We start from the raw sequence: 23,079 nt of genomic DNA, 5'->3' as shown, positions 1-23,079 counted from the left end.
GCTTGTTGTTTATTGTCGCTTCCATGTTTGATGCTCTCTGATGCCTTTAAATTGTGTCACAAAGATCTTTATATTTTGTACTTGTTCAAATATATCCATCCATTTGCCTCTACCCCAGGCCCTCTTTGTTTCTGATCTTCCAGTATTTCTTTCTCTATGCTACTGATCAGTGAGCTAGACCACTAATTACTGGCCCAAAGAGAATTGGGCCAATTCTTTTTGCGTACATTGTGGATGACACACTGCCCAAAACCTGCCACACTGAGAGGCTTTTTCCTTTTCCATTGTTCCTTGAGGTCACTCCTGAGTGAGGTTCTCTAGGTGATGTCCATTTTTGACTTGTCCCCACATATCAAGCTGAAATATTTGTACTTTTCTCTGATTGGTATCATGGCATAGAGAATTCTTCATATGACCATAGCTGTAAAATGACAGGTGCAGGTGCAACAGTGTTACTTAACATGGGGCCTGAACTATCTGTTCGTGCAGAGTGCTTGTGCATTATGTGATCTGGCTTATACTTCATCTTGGGTGCCACTTTCATTTTATGTTCTTATGATTCTTGATAACAGAGTCAGCTCATAATATAAAGCTCTGAACACCTGTGTTAGTTGATAACACAGGGTCTCTATCTCTGGCAGGGTCCAATAACATGGCAGGCATAGAGAATAAAGTTTTCCACTGCAGATGATATGGTCTTTGACATGTGTATGGGGTCTGCGTTGGGATTCTACTGGGATTCTACTTTCTGTATATTTCATGTGCTACTTTTCCCAACAGTGCCTCCACCAATAGCTATAATTCTTCTGGGTCTTGCAGCCCTAACTGCAAGTCTGCTTACAAAGTGTAGCCTGAACCTATAGCAGAGCTATTCCCTACCCTGGCATGAACTCAAAGCTGACAGCCTTTCATGTTGTTCAGTATGTGGGCTAGAGCAGTATTTCCAGGTGTGAAATAAGCTACCTTCAGAACCCAAAGAGACCTACTGGATGGTTTGCTTTCTGCTTTTCATGGGCATTGCAAGGTATAATAATTGGTCTTTTTTTTTTTAAAGATTTTATTTATTTATTTATTTGACACAGGAGAGAGAGCATAAGTAGGCAGAGAGGCAGGCAGAGAGAGAAGGGGAGGCAGGCTCCCTGCTGAGCAGAGAGCCTGATGTGGGGCTCCATTCCAGGACCCTGAGATCATGACCTGGGCTGAAGGCAGAGGCTTAACCCACTGAGCCACCTAGGTGCCCCAATAATTGGTCTTTCAATTCAGATGAGCTGTCTGAAAATGTTCTTCACCACTGGTTCCCTACATATTTTACTAATATGAAATCTGAATCTTTGTAGGTTTTATCTTTCACCCTTTGAAGCCTGTATATCTTAACAAGGCCTCCATTGCATAAGCCTTTCTTATTCATCTGGCACAGTTAGAATGATGTCATTAATGTAATGGAACAATGTAATGTTCTGCAAGATGTCCAGTTGGACCAAATTTGTTATATGTTATGACAAAAGGAGGGAGAGTTAGTATGAACCTGAGGGAAAATTGTGAATGTATATTATTTCCTATTCCATATGAAAGCAAACTAGTTTTGATCCTCTTTTTTAAAAGGATCAGCAAAGAACACATTTGCAAAAAATGGTCACGCTAATCTGTTTTAAGAAAAATATGCGTTTTGCATAGTGACTACTATTTGGGCTACTACCTGGTAGTAGGCTCTTATCATCCTCCAGGCTTTGTTTGGTTTGCAGGGCCCAGATCGGTGATTTAAAAGGAGATTAGATGGGGTCCATCATTCCTGCATTCTTTAATTCTTCAGGGCACTACTAATTCTTGCCATCCACACCCCCTGGAATGCAACATTTGTTTAAAATGTAATACATTATCCAGGGGGTGGTTGTTTCAGAAGTTTCCACTTGATCTTTGCCACTGTGAAAGCCAAGGACCCAATGTCAGTGTTGTGCCATTTGCCAGAAACATCCAGAACATGACCACTTCATAGGTCTGCAGACCTAGTGATTCATTTTGAACAGGACCTTGGCTAGGACATCATTAATTACCTCATTGCCATATATCCCTCCTGTAAAGAGAGGCCATGATGACACTTTATATCCAGGGTGTCAGTGCTAACTCAGACCTGTGTCCAACTGTACTTGAAACGTTGTGCTGCTTTTCCCCCTAGTTATGCAATTAAATGATCACAGGTGACTTTGATAAAGAAATAGGGGAATTATTACCATGTACACTTACTGTGGTATTGCAGGGTCATTCCCTGTAGGCATCAGAATTTTAAATATATCAAATCTGGACTTAATAAATGACTCAATTTCAGGAACTGAGTAATAAATTGTGACTTTTTATTGCAGCATCTGCCATCAGCCTCCTGATCATCCATCCTTGATTTCTTCTGATGACTTAAGTTAGATAGTAGTACCCTTGCTGGCTGCCTATTTTGCTTCTAGGGATGCTGTGGTCTATTAAACATCTGTATAATTTTTAACGTATTATTCTCCTTGACTGATGCTCCAACCTTGCTTCTTATTATAAATCTTGCCCTCTACTTGGATTGGATTCTAATGATTTAATGTCACCAGTTGGGATGGATTATCTTCTTGTCTCCATCATTGAGCTCAGTTTTTTTTGTGGTTTCTCCTACCATCAGCTTTGGTCTGTGGAGAAGAGCTAGCACATTCTTATTGATTCCAGTACCATTTTCTCCATCACATTCTTCATGACTTTAGTAAATGGCATACCATCTGGCCCTTTCCATAGATATAAGACCTGGTAGATTTTCTGGTGTTACATTAGTATATCCACTTTAGAATGCCCATATTTCTAGACTTTTTATCCTCTCTTTGCTCTTTGTTATGGCAATTCCACCCTTTTGACCTTACTAAGCAAAGGCTGTATTTTTTATGTCTCTATGCATCTTCTTTTTCTTTTTTAGCTTTATTGAGGTATAACTGGCAAATAAAATTATAAGATATAAAAACATGTACATTGTAATGATTATATGTATACATTGTGATAGGAATCCCTCAGTATAGTTAATGCATCCATAAGTTCACATTTTTTTCCTTTTTAAAGACTATTTATTTATTTATTTGACAGACCACGATCACAAGTAGGCAGAGAGGCAGGCAGAGAGAGAGAGAGAGGGGGAAGGAGTCTTGCCGAGGAGCAGAGAACCCACTATGGGGCTAAATCCCAGGACTCTGGGATCGTGACCTGAGCTGAAGGCAGAGGCTTTAACCCACTGAGCCACCCAGGTGCCCCTTTTTCCCTTTTTTTAATTTGATGTTCTTTGTAGAGTAAGTTCTACTCTTTGAGCAAATTTCAATGATACACTACTCTGTTATCAACTATAGCAACCATGTTGTATATTAAATCCTCATACCTGGTTCATTTTATAACAGAAAGTTTGTATCCTTTTTATGAACCTCTCCTTATTGTCCTTATTACTTAGTCCCTGGCAAACATTTTTTGACTGTTTCTATGAGCTTGACTTTTTTTCCCCTTTAGAAATTCCACAAATAAAGACAAATACTGTGTATTATTTATCTTTTTTTCTCAGACTTACTTTGCTTAGTGTGATACCTCCAATGTCCATCGTTGTTTTCTTAAATGGCAGGATTTCTTTCTTAGGGCTGAATAATATTCCATTGTGTATGTATATGTATACACACATGAATATATATATATATATATATATAATGCATACACATATATATGTAGGTATGTCACATCTTCTTTATCCATTCAGCCATTGATGAACACTTTGTTTGTTTCTGTATCTTGGCTTCTGTGAATAATGCTGCAGTGAACGTGAGAGTGCAGAGATCTCTTTGATATCCTGTTTTCATTTCCTTTGTGTATATACCCAGATGTGGAATTGCTGGATCATATATGGTAGTTTTATTTTTAATATTTTGAGGAAACTTCCTGTTTGAGGGACAGTGGCTGAACCAATTTAAATCCCCACCAACAGTGCACAGGGTTCCCTTTTCTTCATGACCTTATCAACACATGATATCTCTTTTCTTTTTGGTGATTGCCATTCTAACGTGTGAAGTGATAGCTTATTGTGGTTTTGATTTGCTTTTCCCTGATAACTAGCTATATCGAACACCTTTTTTGTTATTTATTTATTTATTAGACAGAGAGAGAGAGAGTGAGCACGCACACAGCTAGGGAGAGGGAGAAGCAGCCTTCTTGCTTAGCAGAGAGCCTGATGTGGGGCTTGATCCCAGGACCTGAGGTCATGACCTGAGCTTAAGGCAGACACTTTACCAACTGAGCCACCCAGGCACTTCTGAATACCTTTTCTTATACCTTTTGGCCATTTGGATGTCTTCTTTGGAAAAATATGCGTTCATTTCCTCTATTCATTTTTAAAAAATTATTTATTTATTTTTTTAAATTTCCTTTCAGTGTTCCAGAATTCATTGTTTATGCACCACACCCAGTGCTCCATGCAATACGTGCCCTCCATAATACCCACCACCAGGCTCACCCAACCTCCCACCACCCTCACCTCCAAACCCTCAGTTGGTTTCTCAGAGTCCACAGTCTCTCATGGTTCATCTCTCCTTCCAGTTTCCCCCAACTCACTTCTCCTCTCCATCTCCCCATTTCCTTTGTGTTATCCTTATGCTCTATAAATAAGTGAAACCATATGATAACTGACTCTCTCTGCTTGACTTATTTCACTCAGCATAATCTCTTCCAGTCCCTTCCATGTTGATACAAAAGTTGGGTATTCATCCTGTCTGATGGAGGCATAATACTCCATAGTATATATGGACCATATCTTCTTTATCCATTCGTCCATTGAAGGGCATCTTGGTTCTTTCCACAGTTTGGCGACTGTGGCCATTGCTGCTATGAACATTGGGGTATAGATGGCCCTTTTTTTCACTACATCTATATCTTTGCGGTAAATACCCAGTAGTGCAATTGCAGGGTCATAAGTTAGCTCTATATTTAATTTCTTAAAGAATCTCTACACTGTTTTCCAAATTGACTGCACCAACTTGCATTCCCACCAACAGTGTAAGAGGGTTCCCCTTTCTCCACAACCTCTCCAACACATGTTGTTTACTGTCTTGTTAATTTTGGCCATTCTAACTGGTGTAAGGTGGTATCTCAATGTGGTTTTGATTTGAATATCCCTGATGGCTAGTGATGAACATTTCTATCCATTTTTTAATTGGATTGTTTTTTCTTTTTGTTGCTGAGTTGTGCCAATTTCTTTGTATATCTTTGTATATTAAACCTTTAACAGATATATGAATTACAGATATTTTCCACCATTCTGTAGGTTGCCTTTTCATTTTGTTGATTGCTTCCTTTGCTATAAATAGGAGTCATTTTGATAGTGAGCTTACACCATCTCCTGGGGTCCATTTCAGGGCATAAATCCTGCATCTTGGGAGAGTGCTTTTAAATCTGTAAACTTCCCTAACACAATATAAGACCCTTTGGGTCACTTTCCGCTTATTATCGAGTACAATGTGTACTTCCCCAACTTCTGCCAATATTTGCTTTCTAGGTCTTCCAGATACTTGGGGCATCATCCCTTTCCTTCCTTAGCGGTCACAGCATGTCCCTGGCTGAATTATGCTGAGCCAAGATTATTGACTCAATGGCCAATAGGGAAGGAGTGAACAGATTCTGAACTGGGGCACAAGTCTTGCTGGAGAGAAGCCTGCATTGTGTTTAAGCAAGGACTAGTACTATCTATGCAGGGTAGGGTGGACAACTTCTGTAGTCTCAAATGATTCTGGAAAATTTGGGTAGATTATCAGAGGGGTCAACTCAGATGTCCCCAACCCATGTGTCATGATCTTTTTCTTTTCCTAGCTGGCTCTTGACTTTGAAATAGCAGACATTCTTTAATTTGCAGACTTTCTGTACTTGGCATCCTTTATATATGGGACTAAGGAGGGCCTCTGGCTTTCTTGGCCTTTCTTATATTTTTATTTAGTTATTATTTTTTAAAGATGTAATTTATTTATTTGTCAGAGAGAAAGAGAGAGAGAGAGCAGTAGCGGGCAGAGGGAAAAGCAGGCTCCCTGCTGAGCAAGGAGCCTGATGTGGGACTCAATCCCAGGACTCTGGGATCATGACTCGAGCTGAAGGCAGACGCTTAATTGATTGAGCCACCCAGGTGATTGGCTTATCACCAATAAGATATGCCACCTATTTATCTTATTATTTTTTAAAGCTTTTATTTATTTGAGAGACAGAGAAAGAGTTGGGGGGAGAGCTAGAGGGAGAGAATCACAAGCAGACTCTTGGCCGAACCCAAAAGCGGAGCGCGATCCTACAATCCCAAGATCACGACCTGAGCCAAGATCAAGAGTTGGACACTTATTCGACTGAGCCACTCAGGTGCCCCTCATTAACTTTTTTCTAGAGCTCAGTGGGGCTAAGCTATAGACATGTGGTTTTAGTATATTAGTAGTTAACTGTTACCAGACATCTGATACTTCACACCTGCTAGAATATTCCCCTCCCTTTGGCATACCTTCCTAATTTACAACTGGTATAAGTTAATAGTTGATGACATCTTGTGCCAGAGGCTTTCTCCGTTATGCTTACAGCAGTGATAGGTTCTTCACTGCTAGCCTGGTGGTATGTGATGCAGCTCACAACCTCCATCTTTCTTCCTGCTTTTCTTGTGTCAGTCCTGGTACCAGCTCTCATAGTTGGGTTCTCTGGGAAGTAGACTCTGAGACAGAGTTTTGTGTTTATGATGTTTGTTGAGAGCCCTTAAAATCAGTGCCTTTGGAAAAGGTAGGGAGGAAGCAAGATTTGACAAAAGGATAAGTTGAGTTGTGATACTGGACAGACAACCTTAGTCAACTCAATTCACAAGAAACTCTGGAGGTAAAATGGGTGGTATGTTGGGATGAAGTGACAGGACCTTTAAAACTTCATGTTGATCAGCAACTGCATGTGGATCATCCTTAAAAAGATGTGGCCTTGTGTGTGGAGTGGCCCAAAGATACCGAGGCACTTGCTGAAGTAGTTTGCAGCTGATGACTGCTCACCGACAGCTCTCCCAGCAACAGGGACAGCAGTTCCTTCCTTGAATGAGGTCTGGGTAGCACATATCCATGTCCGCCATGAATCTCTTAAGTTTCAGAGGATTAAGACCAATAAAAGTGGGCGCCTGGGTGGCTCAGTGGATTAAGCCGCTGCCTTCTGCTCAGGTCATGAACTCAGAGTCCTGGGATCGAGCCCCACATCTGGCTCTCTGCTCAGCAGGGAGCCTGCTTCCTCCTCTCTCTCTGCCTGCTTCTCTGCCTGCTTGTGATCTCTCTCTGTCAAATAAATAAATAAAATCTTTAAAAAAAGAAGACCAATAAAAGTTAATTTCTCACTCATACCACATGTTTAATATTGGAGGCAGGGCAGATTAGCTTATTGTCATCATGTAGGGACCCAGGACGAAATTGCATTGTCTTTCATTGGTAATTCAGTGGTTCCATCTAGAAATACAAGTGTCACTTTAACTTGCATTTTGTTGGCAGAAACAAGTCATATTATCACATCCAACTTCTGGGAAGTGTGGGAGTTTAATTTTACCATGGACCCGAAGGAAGAGAACATGAATATCTGTTAAATAACATCAATATATATAGCAAATATTCTTTGTAATTCTTTGTAAACTTTTAGTGTAATTGAAGGTGATGTCTTGCAGATAGAAATAAAGCCTTCATCTCCTACCACCACATATGTTAAAAGGCAACCAACTTCTACAAGTAGAATTGTGTTGTATTATTATTGGTCTGAATTAACTATTCTCATCTGTAATTAAAAATTAATAGTGTACTGTACTATTTCTCTCCAGGGACTTGCATACTTTAAAAATATTACTACTTTCATGACATTAATGTTTATGTCAAAAAGGATAGTTTGATGATATAGTGAGACAGTATAATATAGTAATTAAGATCTTGTTTTGAATATGGACTTCACCATTAAATGACTATAAGGAAGTTACCAAACCTCTAAAAACTGTTTCCTTACCTATAACATGGCAACACAAATATTTACTCCTCCAAATTGTTTTCAGAATTAAATACTACATAGCATTGATAAGCAATGAGTATATTGTTTTTATTAGGTAAAAAGTCATGACTACTTATCTTAGGAAGATTTACCCATTTAAAAAAGGCTATGGGGTTTTGGGGCGCCTGGGTGGCTCAGTGGGTTAAGCCTCTGCCTTTGGCTCAGGTCATGATCTCAGGGTCCTGGGATTGAGCCCCGCATCGGGCTCTCTGCTCAGCAGGGAGCCTGCTTCCCCCTCTCTCTCTGCCTGCCTCTCTGCCTACTTGTGATCTCTCTCTCTCTTTCTCTCTGTCAGATAAATAAATAAAATCTTAAAAAAAAAAAAGGCTATGGGGTTTTATGTGTTCTTCAGTTAATTTTATATAATATTATTATAGCAATTAAAAAATTAACTTTTAGAAGCAACTGTGTGCTTTCCTATTTTTGGAGGGAGACTCCAATGGCACTCTTTATATCTCTCTCTTAAGACTTGTCACATTCTATTGTTTTTCCTTCAGGGCAGGAATTCCATCTCATTCAGTTTTATATCCATAATGTTGTTGTGTCATTGGATCTGCATTACATCTAAGTTGAATTACTTAGTGATCATCCTTTTTCCTCCGTTTTATCTAAATCTATTAACTCAAATTTTACTTATTTTTTTCCTATTCTTAGTTAAGAGCAGTTGATGACTTCTCAGTCTTCCTTTCTTTAGATTGAAACACCCAAGTTAATTAATGTTTCTATTTTCAAGATTCACTATTATGAATTGTGAATTACAACTCCCTGATCTTTTAGCATTGTTACTAAATTGAGATGTGCAGTTTTTATTTTTTTTTTAAAGATTTGCTTTCTTTATTTGAGAGAGAGAGTGTGAGATCACAAGCAGGGGGAGTTGCAGAAGGAGATGGAGAAGCAGGCTCCCTGGTGAGCCCGATGGATCCCAGGAACCTGCGATCATGACCTGAGCTGAAGGCAGATGCTTAACCAACTGAGCCACCCAGGCACTCTTGAGGTGTTCAGTTTTTAAATGCGCAAATAACTATTACCTAAATAGGAAGCAACTCAATGGATAAATCTCAAAATGCCATGCTTTTGACTTCATGGGCCTTGCTCACTTTTGTTAGCTGTGTGATTTGATCAGTAGATATGTTGTTTGATCACCTAGGTCCTACTATTTCACTGTCTTGAACACATTCCCAGTATTCTTACCATTACTTGGGAGTTGAGTTGGAGTTGTCTGTCTCTCATGTACTTTTGCTTTATTTTGTATTTTATCTTATTTTATTTATTTAGAGTTTTTAAGTATTTCTGAAAATGGGATGTGCTGTGGACCTGAAACAGAAAATTTGATTAAAAACCTATACAATTAGCTGTTAAATCCCCAAATTCCCTTCTTCAGCTTGTGCAGATGAGTATCTGTCCTGCCTCTACTCTGCTGAAAGGCAGAAGTTTCTTCTCTGTGGATGTTGACCTAGGTACCAGAACATGGTTGAGGGTGTCAGTACAATTTTGGAAACAGTGGAATTGATGAAAGTGTACATACTTATGAATGGAAATGTTAGCTTTTTTTCTTTACTTAGGTCCATAATACTGTTAGCCAGGTGTATAGCTTCTAGGCAGGAGATTGGAGGATTTACCTCAAAGAATCTGGCCAGCCCAAGAGAAGGCATGTGCAAAAACTAACATTTGGAGGTCTTCAACTGAAATAGTACCACCTATCAAAACCCCATACTGCTGTATAGTATGTATAAAAGTTATTAAGAGAGTAAATCTTAAGAGTTGTTATAACAAGGCGGAAAACATTTTTTTCTTTTTCTATTTATTTATTTATTTATTTTTGGTGTGAAGTAAACTGTGTTTAGTCATATCACTACACACACACACACACACACACACATCAAGTCATGTTATACATCTTAAACTTATACAGTGTTCGTTTCAGTTATATTTCAAAACACAAACAAACAAAAAGTATTCCAACAGTCAACAGCATGTCTTGGCCAAGCACAGAGTTTCCAAACAGTCTTTTTGTGCTTTATTCTTCAACTTGAAAGGGCAGCTAGTTATCATAGACATTTGCAAAAAACTGCTAAATCTGATGAAAATATCAAATGAATAGGAAAAAAACAAGAAATCAAAAGAAATTGACGTAATCCTGGAAGGAGATAAAAACTTCAGTCTTTATGGACAGAAGATGTTACATTTATGAAGTAAAAATGTAACTTTTAAAAATAGATCATTCAGAAAACAAAAAATGGGGCTTTTGAAATTAAAATTAGGATAACAAATTAATGGATTTTAAGATAAAAATGAAGATTATGTTCCAAAGTAGTATGAACAAAAGACAGATGTAAAATAAAAGTTAGGAAATTTAAATGATTATTCCAGAATATTTGCTGAGTGATAGGAGTAGCCAAATTAAAGAACAGAAAATTTTAAATGAATTAATTATGAAATGAATAATTCAAGAAAAATTTCTGGGCTTGAAGTACATGAATTTCCAGAATAAAAAATATCACATAGCCCCAGAAGAGACTTGTAGCAAAATCGGTCATGAAAAGTGGTGAGAGAAAGAAGACCCTAAGAGCTCATATGTAGAGCAAAGAAATAAGACAGGGTCTTACAAAAGCAAAATCAGAAGCCAGAAGATTGGAGAGTAATACATTTAATATCTGAAAATGCTTTCCAAGTTAGAGTTCTAACTTGATCAAATAATCATATAAGTAGTACGATCGTATGGTTGCTTTCAGAATTGCAACCTCTCAAAAATTTACTTACAATGTACACTTTCTCTGGAAGCTACAGAAGTATGTCTCCTACTAATGTATTTGACTAAATAAACAAATGTAAATTGATAAAAATTTAAATCCAAGGAATAAATAATAGGGAGATGTGCAGAGAATCCTTCCTTTGCTACAGCAGGCCCAGAGGCAAGTTTGAATTTTAGAAGAAAGATGGAGTTTTAGTAGGGATGTCTTCAAGAAGTAAATGAAACTACTAGATAGCTTGATATATTAGAAAATGTTGTGAAAAGTTGTACACATTTAGTAAAGAGGGATGAAGTAGCAGATCTATAGAAACCTAAACAAAAAAAAAATGATTTTCAGGGAAAAATACAAAGTTATTCAAGAATAAAATGAATTATAATCTACATGGCTTATCTGTATATAGAATAATATATAGTAAATACTCAATATTGGTCTAAATAAAATTATAAGTACATGAGGAAGATGGAGGGAAGGGAAGTATGTGTGTATATGTCTGCATAAGAGTTAAATCTTCATCTTTTAAAGGGAAAGTTAGAGATATTATCTGAAACTAAGAACTTAGTATGCCATTTAGAATGAGGAGATAAATACAAAAACAAGCTTCTTCTAGTGTTTTAGAATTCAAAGTGCTTACCTCTGTGATTCAGGAGTAAACATTGAGAAGATAGGGAGCAGGAGAATTTTTTGTGGTAAACCTTGTGGGATTATTTGACTTTTAAACTTTGCCCATACATATATTTTGATGTTTTGATTGAAAACAAGCAAAATAAGAACATACCAAACCAGTACAGGAACAGAGTGAGGCACAAATTAGTGGGTCAGGGTAAATATTAGGATAGTGGTTCTGGGAAGATTGGTATATGGTAATACACAGAAAGGTATAGGAAATAAGATATATGGGAAAAATTAAATTACATTCCTGGAGAAGATGCAAAACTGAGTTCCAAATGGATTGAAGATCAAATGGTTAAAGCCAAACTGTACATCCTTTAAAAGAATATTGGAAATTATCTTTAAAATCTTGAGTTAAGAGTAAAGAGAATAAATCATGAAGAAAATGATAAATTTGATCAGGTTTATGTACAAACTTTGGTAAAATAAGGCTCCATAAACTACATGAAAATGCACATCACAGCATAGGAGAATATATGTTAATTTGCATATAATTAGCAAAGAATTGCTAATTAAGTATTTAGAATACTTAATAAAGAATTTGTAAAATTATCGAAAAACTAAAATTCTGGGGGCACCTGGCTGGCTCAGTCAGAAGAGCACATGACTCTTGAATACAGCGTTTTAAGTTCAAGCCCCACATTGGGTGTAGTGATTACTTAAAATCTTTGTTAAAACAAAAACAAAAACAAAAATCAAATAGAAAAATGGGCAAAGACTTGAACAGTGATTTTACAGGAGGGTGAAAACAGATGACCTATTACTGTAAAAAAATGCTTGATCTTACCAGTAACTAGGGAAAAAAACTTCATCAGATTGGTAAAAATGTAAAAGTCTGAGAAAGCTACATAATGGAGTGGGTGTGACATAAGAGCTGTCATGCATGGCTAGTGTGAATTTAAGTCAGTGCAACACTTTGTGGAGCAAATGGGTATCGGAGAAATCTAGTACAATTGAACTTATGTCTTTCCTTAAACCTAGTGATTTTCCGTTTATAAATCTGCCTGGAGAGGGGTGCCTGGGTGGCTCAGTGGGTTGGGCCTCTGCCTTTGGCTCAGGTCGTGGTCTGAGGGTCCTGGGATTGAGCCCCACGTCGGGCTCTCTGCTTATTGGGGAGCCTGCCTCCTCCTCTATCTCTGCCTGCCTCTCTGCCTACTTGTGATTGCTCTCTCTGTCAAATAAATAAATAAAATCTTAAAAAAAAAAACTACCTGGAAAAACTCTCAAAACTTGCAAAAGAAGGTGTGTGTAACAGTGAACAAACCAACATGTGACTTGTAGTAGAAAAAATCTGAAAAAACTCTAATTCATCTTTAAAAGGATAAATATGTTTTCATATAATCATAATATGGAATGTTATAACATGATTAAAGTGAGAACATAGCACCATGTATGTGCATAAGTCTAAATAGGTTGTTTAATAGACATTTCTCCAAAGAAGATACATAAATGGCCAATAAGAACCCATGAAAAATCATTTGGAAAATACAGATCAAAACCATTTTGAGATACCACTTCACATCCATTAGGATGGCTATTATCAAGAAATAGAAAAATAAGTGTAAGTAAGGATATGGAGAAACTGGAACCCTTGTGCACTCCTTGTTGGACTATAAAATGGTACAGCTGGTGTGGAAAAGAGGATGGATGGTCCTCAAAAATTTAAACAAGACTTAACCACATAATCCAGCAATTCCACTTCAGGTATTTACCCAAAAGAATTGAAAGCAGGTACAAGAACAGATATTTGTCCATCCATGTTCATAGCAGCATCATTCACAATAGCCAAGATGAGAAGCAACCCAGGTGTCCACTGATGGATAAATGGGTAAAGGAAATGTGGTGTATGCGTACAATGGGCTATCAGGCTTAAAAAGGATGGAATTCTGACACACAGCACAACATGGATGAATCTTAACAATCTGGTAAAGGAAGGAAGTCAAAGACTAAGGGTCTAATACTGTATGATTTCATTCATCTGAGGTACTAAAGTAATCAAATTTATGGACAAAAAAAGCAAAAAGGTGATTAGCAGGGGCTGAGAGTGAAGGGAATGGGAAATTACTGTTTAAGAGGCACAGAGTTTTAGTTTTGCAAAATAAGAAAGTGCTGAGATGGATGGTTGTGTTGTTTTAAAAATATAAATGTACTTAATGTCACTGAACTGCACACATAAAAATGGCTAAAATGTGAAGAGAATAAAAAGCAAAACAATGTGTTGAAAATAAGTTATAGAATTGATACTCTATACTACAATATACATTTGTATTAATGCAAAGCTTTCCCATGTACGAAAATTACTATATATGTATCATATATATAGAAACACTGATAAGCAAATACAGAATAGTAGTTGCATCCTAAGAAGGAAGACCTAATAGAGCTTGAATTGGAATGAGAGTACACAGGGAGCCTGTCATATCTGTAAGAATTTATTTCTTTAAAAAATCTAAAGTAGGGGCGCCTGGGTGGCTCAGTTCGTTGAGCAGCTGCCTTCAGCTCAGGTCATGATCCTAGCGTCCTGGGATCGTCCATCGGGCTCCTTGTTCCGTAGGGAGCCCGCTTCTCCCTCTACTGCTCTGTCTGCCTGTGCGCTTGCGCTCTCGCTCTCTCTCTCTCTCTGACAAAAAATAAATAAATAAAATCTTTAAAAAAAAATCTAAAGTAAATATGATCAAATACTAGGTTTGGCAAATCTGGTTAGTGGTACATAGGTGTTTGTAATGCCATTTTTTTAGGCTGTTCTGTGCGCTGAAAACAAAATCATCTTCTACCAAAAGAAATTGGCTTATGAAATTAGAAGAAATCCTCAGGAAGCCAATTTTTTAGTTAATGCTTGTCTTTATTCTTAGCTCCTTTCCCCCCCTTTTTTTCCTGAGTTTTTCTGAGCATTTCTATGGTTCTCATCTGGAAAATCTGCTTTCCTTCTTGCCTGGTTTGTGTTGGATTCTGGGCCAAATGGCTTACTTTTTAGTCCTAGGTTAGCTCAGATGGTTGGATCATTTTCTTTTCTGGACTGCAGATTGCCCCCAAACGATCTTAAAGATTCTTCTTTGGAGATTTTTGTAACAAACTGGTATCTGGTAGTGTTACTCTTTCATCTGACTCTTTTCTGTTTTATTTCTTTGAAGCATATTCAGGTTTCTAATTCTGTTGTTGGAATACTATAAACAACACAATTTGTAAATCACTGGCCCTGTGTGTGTGTGTGTGTGTGTGTGTGTGTGTGTGTATGTGTGTGTGTGTGTGTGTGTGTGTGTTGGGTGGGATGATTGAAATCTATTTGCTCTAACTCATTTACTGTCTCTAACATTCCCATCTCTTTCTTTTTCAAAGCCTATGCCTTTTACAGGTCACCCTTTCCAAATGGGAATGATCTTTCAGAATCTGCTACAAATATACTTTTAAATGTCAAATATTTTTATAATAATTTATAGAAAAACAAAGGTAATCAAATGGGCTTTGAATAAATTGCCTAACTTCTTCTAGATCTAATTTTTTAATTTTCTTTTTAAAAGATTTTATTTATTTGACGGAGGGAGAGAGAGAAAGAGAGAGCGTAGAAGCAGGGGGAGCAGCAGAGGGAGAGAGAGAAGAAGGCTCTCTGCTGAGCAGGGAGCCCACGGGGCTAGAATTTAGGACCCTGGGGACATGACCCTAGCTGAAGGCAGACACTTAATCGATTGAGCCACCCTAGTTCCCCTAATTTTTCATTTTCAGCATATGATAATACCTGCTGAATCAATTTCATTGGGTTCTTACAAAGACCGTTTTAAATTATGTAGATGAATGCACTTTTTTTTTTAAAAGATTTTTATTTATTTATTTGACAGAGATCACAAGTAGGCAGAGAGACAGGCAGAGATAGGAGGAAGCAGGCTCTCTGCTGAGCAGAGACCCCCCCGGGATCATAACCTGAGCCAAAGGCAGAGGCTTTAACCCACTGAGCCACCCAGGCATCCCTAGATGAATGCACTTTGGAAGCTTTATAGTACTATACACATGTAAGCATACTTCTTACATAAACTGTAACATGTAAATTTGACCAGAATGTTAATTGTATGTATAAGCCTCCTTCATAGTATTTCCCAAGATGTGATATTCAGAGCATTGGCTCTTAGAAATGTTAATGTGAAAAGTATGACATGAAAAGTGCTTCTGTGAATAAAATATTGGGAACATTGTGTTAGGTATAGTTAGGCTTCTATATGTCTGTACTCTCTTTTGAGACTATTTAATAGGCAGATGTATTTTCTGAACTAAAGAGAGAGATTATATCAACTAAGGAATAACTTCTCTTGGGGGGAATTTGTGTTCTTTGGAATAGACTTCAGGAGACGTAATTCAAGGTGTGTTTTATTGCTGTCTGTTTTCTATTTTCATTTTTTAAACCATGATTTTGGTTTTTATAATTTCTTTGATCTTCACTAGTAGTGATATTGAATTAAAACCCAATTATTATTTTATTACTAGTGTTATAGAGGTAATCACATGAATAGGAAAACAAATAATTTATTACAACTTTAACTTCTACAACTAACTCTATTTTAGGTTATTCTCTTTTTCCCAGAGGGCTTCTAAACTACCTAAAAATAAAATTTGTTTTTAAAAATTTGTTACATCTATGTGTTTTTATTAAATACTACTGCCTGCCTTTAGATATGGCATGTCTAAGAAGATGAAATCTAAAACACTGTCCTGAGGATGTCCCTAGTAACTGAAAACAATATTTGACATCTCAAAAGCTATGTTAGTGTATGTGTCAATTTTGAAGCTAGGTTATATTGAAAGGATACCAAGTTTTCTATTAACATTTTTCTTTTCATATTTTTATATAGCTCATGAATTAGTTAGGTTTTTAAATTTTTTCTAGATATTTGCAACTGAAGTCATTCTGTTTTATATAAAATGAACTCTATTATTTTGAAATACCAAATCATTTATGATTTTATTTTGATGATTCCATTTTTAGGCATTATTTCACTGAATATTATTTATATATAATTTAATTTCATAAGCGTGAATGTACAATTTGGTTTAGTAATTTAATTTTCTAATAGGTTTGCCCAGTATTGGTATTCATGCAGTTTACTATATGAGCCTTGATTTATTTAATAAAGATATGTCTTTGGAATTATCCTCCAATAAAAACTATACCCCTAATTTTTTTCATTTTCATCATTCTCATACACTTAAATTTATTTGTGGGAATTTTATGCGAAGTTGTTTTTATTTAAGGAATGATGCCAGTTGAGTAGTGTTATTAAATTGTAGGTCATGGCAAGTTAATGAAAGTCTTCCTAATTTTAATTATTGTATCTTCAATTTGACCAAATATGGTTTTATATTATTTGTCTTGATTTATTGTTTTATTTCATTTTTTTGTTTTGCTGTTCTCTTTTTTCTAGCTTGTGATGAATGGAAAATATTACCAAAACCAAATCTTCATAGAGATGTCAACAGATTTGGACACTCTGCGGTTGTTATTAATGGGTAAAAAACATACATTTGTCAGTCAAACTATCCACATATTCTGTTACTCTTTTCAAAAATTATCATTTGTACTTAATGGAATTGGGTATCCCTAGTCTACTGTGGACTACATTTTGGTTCGTTAACCGTATCCTTCATTCTTTTGTGTTCAAATATATTTAAGAGAAAGGGGAGCAGTCAGACAGAATTAAAACTGAGATAAAACCAAAGATATTAAAAAAAATATCATCCTGCCTTCTTTTCTTTTTGTAGAGATCAGACAATGAATGTCTTCTTTAAAAAAGGTCAAACTGAAATGATAAAAAGGCTAGCTGCCTATTTCTATCAAGGAGAACAAGGAAAGTGAGAAGAATTACATTGTCATTTTAGTTCTGTCATTAACCCTGTGATTTTTGACAATCCCTTAATGTCTTTAAACTTTAATATCTTTATATCCCTTGGGATTTTGGATGGGATGGTCCTTAAGTTACCTTCTTTTAAGTTAGTATCATTTTTCTTTTCTTTTTTAAAAAAGATTTAACTTATTCATTAGAAAGTGAGAGAGAGAGAGAGATTGTGAGCAGGGGGTAGAGATAGAGGGAGAAGCAGGCTTCCTGCTGAGTAGGGAGCCTGATGTGGGACTCAAGACCAGGACTCTGGCATCATGACCTGCGCCAAAGGCCAATGCTTAACTAACTGAGCCACCCAGGTGCCCTCATTTTTCTATTTCTAAGGCAGAAATTTGGTAATATGGCAGGAAACAGTAGGTCTTTCCTTAGCTTAAAATTTGTAATTTATAATGACATTTTTATAGGTTTATTTTTTCTCCACCTTATTCTAATTATGTAAAAATTCTTCAGGATGGTACTAAAAGCACGTAGAAGTTAACCACAATGAAACTCTGTAATTGATATCAGTTAGCTTTCAAAACAGTAATAAATGAAATTCAGAGTTTATAACTAAAACCTCTAGACTTCTTTGTTGCAATACTGTGTTGGTTGACTTTTATTTTACTCTTTTTAAATAATAAAAGATAATATTGAAGCATTTTCTGATCTTTTCTACTTATTAATAATGTTGGAAATAAAAATTATGCTTTTTTAGAGCACAGAATTCTTTGGCACTTGTAGTTGAATCAATTTGGCAATTGTCTGGACTTCTTTTCCTGAATTGAAGTTTTGAATATCTTTTTGATATTTTACCTTTGGTTTATTTCGTAAGAGGATAGTAAAACACGGAAACGCAGATTCTGTATCTAAGTTCACTGTCAGTATTAAAAAATTGTAATTCTAGGGCGCCTGGGTGGCTCAGTGGGTTAAGCTGCTGCCTTCGGCTCAGGTCATGATCTCAGAGTCCTGGGATCGAGTCCCGCATCAGGCTCTCTGCTCAGCGGAGAGCCTGCTTTCCTCTCTCTCTGCCTGCCTCTCCATCTACTTGTGATTTCTCTCTGTCAAATAAATAAATAAAATCTTTTAAAAAAAATTGTAATTCTAGATAGCAGTTCTAAAGTGTATCTTATTATCCATGTAGAGGCATTTTCAATTTCTATTTTTTAAATTTTAAATTTTTATTTTTTTATAAACATATAATGTATTTTTATTTCCAGGGGTACAGGTCTGTGAATCGCTGGGTTTACACACTTCATAGCACTCACCATAGCACATACCCTCCCCAATGTCCATAACCCCAGCATTTTCATTTTCTAAAAAAAATTATTTACTACCTTGATAAATGTATTTAAATTTATTTTTCAAACTAGTAAGTTGGACTTTTCTTAATATTGTTTCTTTGGGATTCTTTTTTTTTTTTTTTAATAGGTCCATGTATATATTTGGAGGATTTTCTAGTGTGCTCCTTAATGATATCCTTGTTTACAAGCCTCCAAATTGCAAGGCTTTCAGAGATGAAGAACTTTGTAAGAATGCTGGTCCTGGAATAAAATGTATTTGGAATAAAAATCACTGTGAATCTTGGGAATCTGGAAATAGTAATAATATCCTTAGGGCAAAATGCCCTCCTAAAACAGGTAGTTTTTATTTTAGTTTTTATTTTTTTCTTACTTTCTGGCATAAATCTTCTCTACTTGGCTAGAAGTACTAATACATTTTGCTTATAAGAGTTACCTTGGTATAGCTTTTAGAATTAAAAATTCAGACGAGATCGGGCGCGTTCAGGGTGGTATGGCCGTAGACAGAGTTGACTGGGACTCGGCTGGGTTTGTTGGGTAAAGCTGGGGAATGAGGGTCATGTTAACTTTTCTTAAACCCTCTCTTTGCATTGAATACCATCATTATGTATTAAAATTGTAATAAAATTAAACTTGTTCAAAAAAAAAAGAATTAAAAATTCATAATCCTTTAGTTAGGAATTTTAAAGTTTGAACTTAGCAGTGATTAACAATTTTTTATTAGCTATTTTCAGTTTTCTCTTTTAATTCTATATGTAATATTATATATACCAATATTTTACGTATAACATGGTCATGTACATATATGTATATATGAACTATTTTCTTGTATAAGTAAAAAATGCTTTAAAGTATATTCTAAGAACTACTGTGCTTCTAAGAAATACAATGAAATAATTTATTCTGCACTTGGTAGTTTTTTTTCCTTCTTTAATATTGCCAAGCCAACCACAGAGTTAAAAGATTTTCTAGAATTTTGATGACTAATGTTTTAGTTTAATACTTATTATAAAATATTGAATAAGTAAATCAAACATGAAAAATTGCTAGTAAATATTTATGAGTGAATGATTTGGATAAAAATTTCAATTTCCTTTAAATGGGTGGCACTTTTATATATTTTTTTATGCTACAATTAGTAATGTATTTTCAGTGAATCTGATTAATGTGATGCCTCTGAATATCTTTATGAAGAATGATAACCAATGAGTATTTGTTATAATGTTTCTTTTCAATGTGCAGTAATGGTTTTTTAATTAAAAAGCCTGTAAGTCTTTCCCCTTCCATACTGGATAAATGTTAAATGGCAGTAGGATCCTGGTAGACTGAATAATTAAAATGAGGGTAGGAGGAATCTCAAAACCTGCAAACACAATTCAAATTCAATATGAAGTTAAGTTCATATTGAAGATGTTATTTTCATGTTTTTGGCCATATTTATGGTGTAAAATGTCTTAGTGATTCTTAGACAGGTGTTAAAAATGTGTGAATGAAGAAGTGTGACATTTTCTTTCTCACCCTGATGCACTCATCTCCTGTTTGTCCCGCAGCTGCTCCTGATGACAGATGCTACAGATACGCAGACTGTGCCAGCTGTGCTGCCAATACCAACGGGTGCCAGTGGTGTGATGACAAGAAATGCATTTCTGCAAACAGCAACTGCAGTGTGGTTAGTATTTATGGGTGAATGGTGATGTGGTTAGCCTGGCTGCTTCCAGTCATTAGCTTCCCATTTAGTAGCCTGGTGCAGGCAGCACCTCACACATCAATGAAAATATGGAAGGAATCCCTCACTGTGTGCTGAAGTCACTCCAGCTTCTTGCTCAGATTTTTTAGTCTAGATTCCAAAAACTTTTGCTTCTTCCCATGCCCTTTAAAAAAAGACTAGAACTGTCAAGGTAGTTTTCTGTGCTGATAGACACATTATATGGGTAAGTATTGGAATGATTTCCGTGGCATTCTGGTCAGACATACACATGCGTGGTAGTAGTGTGGTCTTATGTTTTGTTCACAGGCTTTGTATGTAAGTTTACTCAGAGGTTGACAGTGGCACTTTCCGTTTGTCTCTTTAGATCAGTGGTTCTCAACCACAGGCAGTTTTGTGCCTTAAGGGACATTTGGCAATGTGTGTCAGCATTTTTGGTTGTCACAACTGTGGGGCTGCTTCTGGCATCTAGAAGAGGCCAGGGATGCTGTTAAAATTCCATAATGCATGAACTCTCCCACAAAACACAAGTATCTGGCTCAAAATGTCAATAGGGTTAAGTTTGAGAAACCCTACTTTAAGTAGACAATTGAAAAAAAGTAATGAAATTAATATTTATGGTAGATGAAAATGGATTAAGAGCAGTAAAAATTAATCTTATAAGCAGGTAGTATCAAAATATCCCATGTTTTTAAGATGTCAACAATTGGAAAGAAAAGTTTCAAAATAAAAAAACATTAAAAGGATTAAAAACTATAGTAGGACCAAGAATTCTCTTACTGGGCTGTAGCTTAAAACACTAAATGATGTCCTTACATATTTTCAACTAAATGTAACATACATTATTTAAAAAAAAAAATTTTTTTTAATTTTCATTAATCACCAAAAGTATTCACTTATTTTTTTCAGAATACTATATGGAGATAAAGGTAAAGAAAAGGGTGTTTGAAAGTTAAGTAAAAAATCTTTATTGTATCATCAAACATTTTTTAATAAACAGTCATATTTAAAAATATTTGTTTTATGGTTCTATACTGTAATAATATTCAGAACTTAAAATGGTGGAAATTTTTCAGTTACTAACTCATCAGATTGAAACCTTTGCTTTAGTACATATTGTGTTGGTATATACTTTCCCATGATATAAGTTGCTTTAGTAATAGATATACTTCAATTTTATATGAATTTTAACATTAATAGGACATGACTCTGCTTTGAAAATTTGAAATACTTTTTAATATTTGCATTAATATTTGTCTAACGGGGGTTATTTTAGTGAGTAAAATAAAGCACGGGAATAAGAGTAAAATGAAGAATGTTATTAAATAAAAATTGTAAACAGATTGTGTTTAAAGCTTTGTTGGATAACCATGAGTTTAGGTATTGTGTTTAGACATTATTGTGTTTAGACATTTAAACTAAATGAAAATAGGGGCACCTGGGTGGCTCAGTGGGTTAAGCCTCTGCCTTCAGCGCAGGTCATGATCCCACTGGGGTCCTGGGATCAAGCCCTGCATTGGGCTCTCTGCTCGGCAGGGAGCCTGCTTTCCCCTCTCTCTCTCTGCCTGCCTCTCTGCCTACTTGTGGTCTCTGTCTGTCAAATAAATAAATGAAATCGTAAAAAAAATAAACTAAATGAAAACATGCGTTACCTCAAAAATTGTGTTATGTAAATTATTATCAAGTATTCATTTTATAAAGTGACCTTATTTATATTTTATTTTATTTTTAAAGATTTCATTTATTTATTTGAGCGTGAGAGAGAATGAGAAGAGAGAACATGAGAGGAGAGGGGTCAGCGGGAGAAGCAGATTCCCCACAGATCAGGGAACCCGGTTTGGGACTCTATCCCTGGACACCAGGATCATGACCAGAGCCCAAGGCAGTCGCTTAACCAACTGAGCTGCCCAGGCGCCCTATATTTTATTTTTTAAAATGATGTGTTAATGAGGAAGGCACTGGGCGAGATAGTATAAGTGAACAGATGGTACTCACTTATAATTTAGATTTTGATGTAATGTCTTTTAGACGGTTTGATCAGAATGGTGATTAAACTAAACCAAATGCTAATGGTTACAGAAAGTTCTGTGAGATGTTAGTGTGAATGATGCCCATTGATACCCTATTTTGTTATTTGGTCATATTTACTCGAAGTTGCATATTTTGTGCTCTTAAAGCTCAAATAACCTGCTTACTTATTTGGTTCATTAGGCTAAAAATTACCAACCGTGTTTCAGAATAACAGTCATTTCTTTCCTCATTGGTTAAATTGGCCCCTGTGTGTGATTAAAATATAATTTCATCTATTGTACTGGTTCAGCATCAATAAACTACCTTCCTGTTTGTAATGAAGAGCAGTGGAGTTATTCGGATGGTAACTCTAATGACACCGTTGTTAGTCTAAAGACTGGCATTAAAACTGTTCTTTCTTTTATCCTAACAAGTTGTTCAGCCATCCTCCTGTCATTTTTACAGGTTATTCTATTTATCGGATGGTTTGAGTAAATTTATTCCTTTTCCATTAGCTGACAAATGTTTGGAGCTATATTCTAATTATTACATAGAATAATGCTAAGATTTATATATATTCTATATGAAGACAGAAAACTACGAATTAGAAAAAGTAACAATGAAAAAGTATATATGTTCTGAATGAAAATGTGGTTGAATAAGAGTCACAAAGTAATTTGAGATTTAAAAAAATGTATCTCCTCTGGGTTTTT

The 23,079-nt window shown here is 35.9% G+C and overlaps 1 protein-coding gene and 1 long non-coding RNA gene across 4 annotated transcripts in view; one reads left to right on the top strand and one right to left on the bottom strand.

Moving 5' to 3' along the window:
* ATRNL1 (attractin like 1) overlaps nucleotides 1-23,079 on the top strand; it is an 849,703-nt gene that overhangs the window by 136,219 nt on the left and 690,405 nt on the right. For all 3 annotated transcript variants that reach the window (XM_059173087.1, XM_059173089.1, XM_059173088.1), the window contains exons 11-13: nucleotides 16,901-16,985; nucleotides 18,782-18,990; nucleotides 20,202-20,320. In XM_059173087.1, coding sequence (XP_059029070.1) covers nucleotides 16,901-16,985; nucleotides 18,782-18,990; nucleotides 20,202-20,320 — 413 coding nt within the window. The remainder of the gene's footprint in view (nucleotides 1-16,900; nucleotides 16,986-18,781; nucleotides 18,991-20,201; nucleotides 20,321-23,079) is intronic.
* The window catches only part of LOC131830656 (uncharacterized), a 72,829-nt gene that overhangs the window by 29,487 nt on the left and 20,263 nt on the right, over nucleotides 1-23,079 (bottom strand). The window lies entirely within an intron of this gene.

The sequence above is a fragment of the Mustela lutreola genome, chromosome 4 (genome assembly GCF_030435805.1).
Source record: "Mustela lutreola isolate mMusLut2 chromosome 4, mMusLut2.pri, whole genome shotgun sequence".
In the NCBI taxonomy this organism is placed as follows: Eukaryota; Metazoa; Chordata; class Mammalia; order Carnivora; family Mustelidae; genus Mustela; species Mustela lutreola.
Note: the sequence above shows the minus strand (reverse complement) of the source record. Positions and strands in the feature narration are given on the sequence as shown.